At 49.4% G+C, this 6,959-nt stretch overlaps 1 protein-coding gene across 1 annotated transcript in view; it reads right to left on the bottom strand.

Annotated features, from left to right (window-relative positions):
- Positions 1-6: 6 nt before the first annotated feature.
- LOC112074237 (importin subunit alpha-7) overlaps positions 7-6,959 on the bottom strand; it is a 35,284-nt gene continuing 28,331 nt past the window's right edge. Inside the window, exons 9-10 of the mRNA XM_070440438.1 lie at positions 2,210-2,400; positions 7-316 (exon numbers count right to left, since the gene is read on the bottom strand). Coding sequence (XP_070296539.1) covers positions 129-316; positions 2,210-2,400 — 379 coding nt within the window. The 3' untranslated portion in view covers positions 7-128. The remainder of the gene's footprint in view (positions 317-2,209; positions 2,401-6,959) is intronic.

The following is a 6,959-nucleotide window of genomic DNA, read 5'->3' as shown; positions in this document are numbered from 1 at the left end:
GACCCTAATTTACCTCAGAACTCTCCCATTGGTAGGGGATATGGGGGAAGAAGTTAACTGAAAGCCTTCCAATGGGATCCATGGGTATATGAGTGATGTTTTGGATGAACCAAAGGGAAGGGAGGATGTTATAGCTGGAAGCCCTCCATGGGTGCCTCCTGCTGGGGGAAGAGGAACTGCTGGTTGGCCTGGTCCACCTGAGGAGCCAGRCTCTGGTCCTCCTCCTCCACTCCAAAGTAGTGCTCTATCAGATCAAAGGCCTTCTGGTAGATCTCTTGGTTCTCATGACTCTGAAGAAACTCGATCTTATCCAGACCTGGAGACAGGAGGAGAGTTTATTTATTCATACACCACGGTAGATTGTGCAATTGTATGTATGCGGAAGTGCGTTTGTGTGTGTGTGTGTGTGTGTGTGTGTGTGTGTGTGTGTGTGTGTGTGTGTGTGTCATTGTGTGTGTGTGTGTGCTGTGTGGGTTGTGACATTGTATCAAACACAATCATCAGTATAGACACATGCTACCTCAGAACCAGTAGTGGTCTGTTGTATTATACAGCGTATTTGACAAGAAGTATTCAGAGCCTGTTGCTATGAGCCTCGCAAATTTGAGCTCAGGTCAATTCCGTTTCCATTGATCAAATCAAAATTGTATTTGTCACTATACACATGGTTAGCAGATGTTATCGCGAGTGCTAGCAAATGCTTGTGCTTCCTAGTTTCCGACAATGCAAGTACATAACCAAGCAAGTAATCTAACAACTAACAATTTCACAACTACTTTACCATTAATACAACACACAAGTGTAAAGGGAATAAAGAATATGTAATAAAGATATATATGAATGCAGTGGTGGTACAAAGAACGGCGTAGGCAAGATGCAGTTAGAACCCAGCCTTGGAGATGTTTCGACAACTTGATTGGACTCCACCTGTGGTAAATTCAATTGATTGGACATGATTTGGAAAGGCACACACCTGTCTATATAAGGTCCCACAGTTACAGTGCATGCAGAGCAAAAACCAAGCCATGAGTCGAAGGACTTGTCCGTAGAGCTACGAGCAGGATTGTGTAGAAGCACAGATCTGGGAAGGGATACAAAACATTTCTGCAGCATTGAAGGTCCCCAAGAACACATTGGCCCCATCATTCTTAAACTGAGCAATCGGGGAGAAGGCCTTGGTCAGGGAGGTGACCAAGAACCCTATGGTCACTCTTGACAGCGTTCCAGAGTTCCTCTGGAGATGGAAAAACCTTCCAGATGGACAGCCATCTCTGCAGCCTCACCAATCAGGCCTTTATGTAGAGTGGCCAGACGGAAGCCACTCCTCAGTAAAAGGCACATGACAGCCGGCTTTGATTTTCCAAAAGGCACCTAAAGGACTCTCAGACCATGAGAAACAAGATTCTCTGGTCTGATGAAACCAAGATTGAACTCTTTGGGCCTGAACGCAAGCGTCACATCTGGAGGAACCTGGCACCATCCCACTGTGAAGCATGTGGTGCAGCATCATGCTGTGGGATGTTTTCCAGCGGCAGGGACTGGGAACTAGTCCAGGATCGAGGGAAAATGAACGGACAAAGTACGAGAGAGATCCTTGATGAAAACCTGCTCCAAGGGCTAAAGCCTCAGCTGGGGCGAAGGTTCACCCTTCCAACAGGACAAGACCATAAGCACACAGCCAAGACAACGCAGGAGTGGTTCTGCGGACAAGCTCTCTGAATGCTCCTAGCCATGAAGCCCGGAACTTGAACCCGATCGGTACATCTCGAGAGAACCTGAAAATTAGCTGTGCAGCGACACTCCCCATCTGACAGAGCTGAGAGGATTGCAGAGAAGAAATGGGAGAAACTACCCAAATACAGGTGTGCCAAGCTTGTGGTTTCATACCAGAAGACTCAGGCTGTAATCGCTTGCCAAAAGGTGCTTCAACAAAGTACTTTGATAAAGGGTCTGCACTTATGTAACTGTGATATTTCCGGTTTTTTAAAACCTGTTGTCATTATTGGGTATGTTGTGTAGATTGAATGTTTTTTTTTTTTTTTCCACAGACTGCCTGTAACTCTAACAAAATGTGGGGAAAAGGGGTCTGAATACTTTCCCAAATGCACTGTACATACTATAGGCCTCCCCAGGGGTGATGTTTGTATGTACATTACCATAGGCCTCCTCTATGAGAGAGCAGTAGGGGTTGATGTTTGTATGTACATACCATAGGCCTCCTCTATGAGAGAGCAGTAGGGGTTGATGCCRGTKCCRCTGGGTCCTGCATCCTGCTTGGCCTCTTGGTCTCCCAGTCGCAGAATGTTCTCCAGACCGTTCAGAGCCACCTGGACTATCTTACTGTCCATCACTGTCAACAGGTCACACAGAGGCTTGATACAGCCCAGGTTCACCAGGTACCTAGAGAGATTTCAGAGAATGAAAGATGGAGAAAAAGGGAGAGAGACAGAAAGAGATTGTCAGACTTGGGCCCTGAAATCTCAGAAAGACAAAAATAACGGTGTTCCAAAAAAAGGGTCCAGTTGCCGGGACAACAAATATACAAATTCCATCTAGACACCGTTGTCCTAGAGCACACAAACAACTATACATACCTCGGACTAAACATCAGCGCCATAAAGCAAGGGCCTTCTAATCCGTCAATTGAAATAAAATGTATTTGGAATTTGAGTGTAATGTTTACTGTTTCATATTTATAAAATAAATGTAGCCCCTTTTTCTCCCCAATTTCATGATTACGGTCTCGTCTCATTGCTGCAACTCCCCTACAGGCTCTGGAGAGCCAAACCGTGCTTTTTAACACCCGCCCGCTTGACCCGGAAGCCAGCTACACCAATGTGTCGGATGAAACTCCAGCAGGTACATTTCACTGGTCATCCCCAAAGCCAACACCTCCTTGGGCCACCTTTCCCTCCAGTTCTCTGCTGCCAATGACTGGAACAAATTGCCAAAATCACTGAAGCTGGAGACTCACATCTCCCTCTCTAACTTTAAGCACACCCAATTACCTCATCTCCATATAGCTATTATTTTTTGCTGCTCTTTTACACCCCAGTATCTCTACTTGCATATCATCATCTGCACATCTTACACGCCAGTGTTAACGCTAAATTGTAATTATTTCACCTCTATGGCCTATTTATTGCCTTACCTCCCTAAACTTCTACATTTGCACACACTGCTCATAGATTTTTCTATTGTGTTATTGACTGTATGTTTGTTTTACTCCATGTGTAACTCGGTGTTGTTTTTTTCGCACTGTTTTACTTTATCTTGGCCAGGTCGCAGTTGTAAATGAGAACTTGTTCTCAACTGGCCTACCTGGTTAAATAAAGGAGAAAAAAAAAACACAGCTCAACTGACAACCGAAGTCAGCCTGCAGGCGCCCGGCCCACCACAAGGAGTCGCTAGAGCGCGATGAGCCAAGTAAAGCCCCCGCGGCCAAACCCTTCCCTAACGACGCTGGGCCAATTTGTCCCTATGGGACTTCCGTTCACGGCTGGTAATGACGACAGCCTGGGATCGAACCGCAGGCTGTAGTGACGCTGCACCCCTCGGAGAGGCCTACTGTTCATTTTTTAATGTTTATTTCACTTGCTTTGGCAATGTAAACACATGTTTCCCATGCCAATAAAAGCCCCTTGGAGAGAGTGCGAGAGAGAGAGAGAGAGAGAGAGCAGGACTTGTGTGAGTGACAGCAACATGGACCCTAGATAATGAATATGGAATGTGTTTGGTACAATCCAGACGCCTGACAAATGCAGCGGCCCGAGACAGAACGTGTGTTAGTGTCATTCGTGACATTCCACTGACGGAGGGAAAAAGAACTGCAACGTCATTCAATATAGACAAAAAGCTTTCCACTAAGCCTCACACACACACCAGAGTATAGCTCCTGTTTGATATAACGGGACAACTTTGGTATTACCGACTGCAAACCATGGAAACACGGCTAAGACTGGAATCTCAGACTCCACGAGGAAACGATGAAACACTAACACCAATCCCCTAGACCAGGGGTGTCAAACTCATTCATTGGAGGGCCTACTGTCTGCAKGTTTTTGTTTTTTCCATTCAATGAAGCCCTAAACAACCAGCGGTGGGGAGTTCCTTACTAATTAGTGATCTTAATTCATCAATTAAGTACAAGGGAGAAGCAAAAACCTGCAGACTCTCGGCCCTCTGTGGAATGAGTTTGACACCTGTGCCCTAGACCCTCCCACTTCCCTCTACTGACATGGACTTGATTTATTTACACGTCCCGCTACTGTCCCCCCCACCTCTCTAATCCTGTCCTGCTGAGGTCTCCCCCACCTCCCTAATCCTGTCCTGGTGAGGTGGGCGTGGCTCTATACCTGATCTGTCCTGGTGAGGTGGGCGTGGCTCTATACCTGATCAGTCCTGGTGAGGTGGGCGTGGCTTTATACCTGATCAGTTCTGGTGAGGTGGGCGTGGCTCTATACCTGATCTGTTCTGGTGAGGTGGGCGTGGCTCTATACCTGATCAGTGAGAGAGAGAGCAGAACTTGTGTGAGTGACAGCAACATGCGACCCTAGATAATGAATATGGAATGTGTTTGGTACAATCCAGACGCCTGACAAATGCAGCGGCCCGAGACAGAACGTGGTTAGTGTCATTCCACTGACGGAGGGAAAGAACTGCAACGTCATTCAATATAGACAAAAAGCTTTCCACTAAGCCTCCACACACACCAGAGTATAGCTCCTGTTTGATATATAACGGGACAACTTTTGGTATTACCGACGCAAAACCATGGAACACGCCTAAGACTGGAATCTCAGACTCCAGAGGAAACTGAAAACACTACACCAATCCCCTTGAGCCAGGGGTGTCAAACTCATTCATTTGGAGGGCCTACTGTCTGCAGGTTTTTGTTTTTTCCATTCAATGAAGCCCTAAACAACCAGCGGTGGGGAGTTCCTACTAATTAGTGATCTTAATTCAACAATAAGTTACAAGGGAGAAGCAAAAACCTGCAGACTCTCGGCCCTCTGTGGAATGAGTTTGACACCTGTCTGCCCTAGACCCTCCCACTTCCCTCTACTGACATGGACTTGATTTATTTACACGTCCCTACTGTCCCACCCTACTCGGTGAAGTCCCCCCCACCTCTCTAATCCTTCCTGCTGAGTCCCCCACCTCTCTAATCCTGTCCTGCTGAGGTCTCCCCACCTCCTCTAATCCTGTCCTGCTGAGGTCTCCCCCACCTCCCAATCCTGGTCCTGCTGAGGTCTCCCCCACCTCCCTAATCCTATCCGCTGCAGGCTCCCCCCCTCCCTAATCCTATCCTGCTGAGGTGGCGTGGCTCTATACCTGATCAGTCCTCGTGAGGTGGGCGTGGCTCTATACCTGATCAGTTCGGTGGGTGGCGTGGCCTATACTGACGTCTGGTGAGGTGGCGTGCCTATACCTGATCAGTCCTGCGTGAGCGTGGCTGGCTCAACCTGAATCCAGTCCTGTGTGAGGTGGGCGTGGCTCTATACCTGATCATCCTGGTGAGTGGGCGTGGCTCTATACCTGATCTGGTTCCTGGTGAGGTGGGCGTGGCTCTATACCTGATCAGTCCTGCGTGAGTGGGGCGTGGCTCTATACCTGATCAGTTCTGGTGAGTGGGCGTGGCTCTATACCTGATCAGTTCTCGGTGAGGATGGGTGGCTTTATACCTGATCAGTCTGGTGGGTGGGCGTGGCTTTCCTGACCAGTCTGGTGAGTGGGCGTGGCCTATACCTGATCAGTTCTGGTGAGGTGGGCGTGCTCTATACCTGATCTGTCCTGGTGAGGGTGGGCGTGGCTCTATACACTGATCAGTTCTGGTGAGGTGGCGGTGGCTCCTATACCTGATCAGTCCTGGTGACGGTGGGCGTGGCTCTATACCTGATCAGTCCTGGTGAGTTGGGCGTGGCTCTATACCTGATCAGTTCTGGTGAGGTGGGCGTGCTCTATACTGATCGTCTGGTGAGTGGGCGTGGCTTTATACCTGATCAGTTCTGGTGAGGTGGCGGGCTTTATACCTGATCAGTTTGGTGAGGTTGGGCGTGGCTCTATACCTGATCATTCTGGTGAGGTGGGCGTGGCTCTATACCTGATCAGTCCTGGTGAGGTGGCGTGGCTCTATACCTGATGTTCTGGTGGAGTGGGCGTGGCTCTATACCTGATCAGTTCTGGTGAGGTGGGCGTGGCTCTATTACCTGATCGTCCTGGTAGGTGGGCGTGGCTCTTATACCTGATCAGTTCTGGTGAGGTGGGCGTGGCTCTATACCTGATCAGTTCTGGTGAGGTGGCGTGGCTCTATACCTGATCAGTCCTGGTGAGTGGGCGTGGCTCTATACCTGATCAGTTCTGGTAGAGTGGGCGTGGCCTATACCTGATCAGTCCTGGTGAGGTGGCGTGGCTCTATGACCTGATCAGGCTTGGTGAGGTGGGCGTGGCTCTATACCTGATCAGTCCTGGTGAGTGGGCGTGGCTCTATACCTGATCAGTCCTGGTGAGGTGGCTGGCTCTTTACCTGATCAGTCCTGGTGAGGTGGCGTGCTCTATACCTGATCAGTCCTGGTGAGGTGGGCCGTGGCTCTATACCTGATCAGTCCTGGTGAGTGGCGTGGCTCTATACCTGATCATGTCCTGTGAGTGGCGTGGCTCTATACCTGATCATCCTGTGAGGTGGGCGTGGCTCTATACCTGATCAGTCCTGGGTGAGGTGGGCGTGGCTCTATACTATCAGTCCTGGTGAGGTGGGCGTGGCTCTATACCTGATCAGTCCTGGTGAGGTGGGCGTGGCTCTATACCTGATCAGCCTGGTGAGGTGGGCGTGGCTCTATACCTGATCTGTCCTGGTGAGGTGGGCGTGGCTCATACCTGATCATCCTGGTGAGGTGGCGGTGCTCTATACCTGATCGTTCCTGGTGAGGTGGGCGTGGCTCTATAACCCTGATCAAGTC

Source organism: Salvelinus sp. IW2-2015, unplaced genomic scaffold, assembly GCF_002910315.2.
Source record: "Salvelinus sp. IW2-2015 unplaced genomic scaffold, ASM291031v2 Un_scaffold2541, whole genome shotgun sequence".
Classification (NCBI taxonomy): domain Eukaryota; kingdom Metazoa; phylum Chordata; class Actinopteri; order Salmoniformes; family Salmonidae; genus Salvelinus; species Salvelinus sp. IW2-2015.
This window is presented reverse-complemented; position numbering and strand designations above follow the sequence as displayed.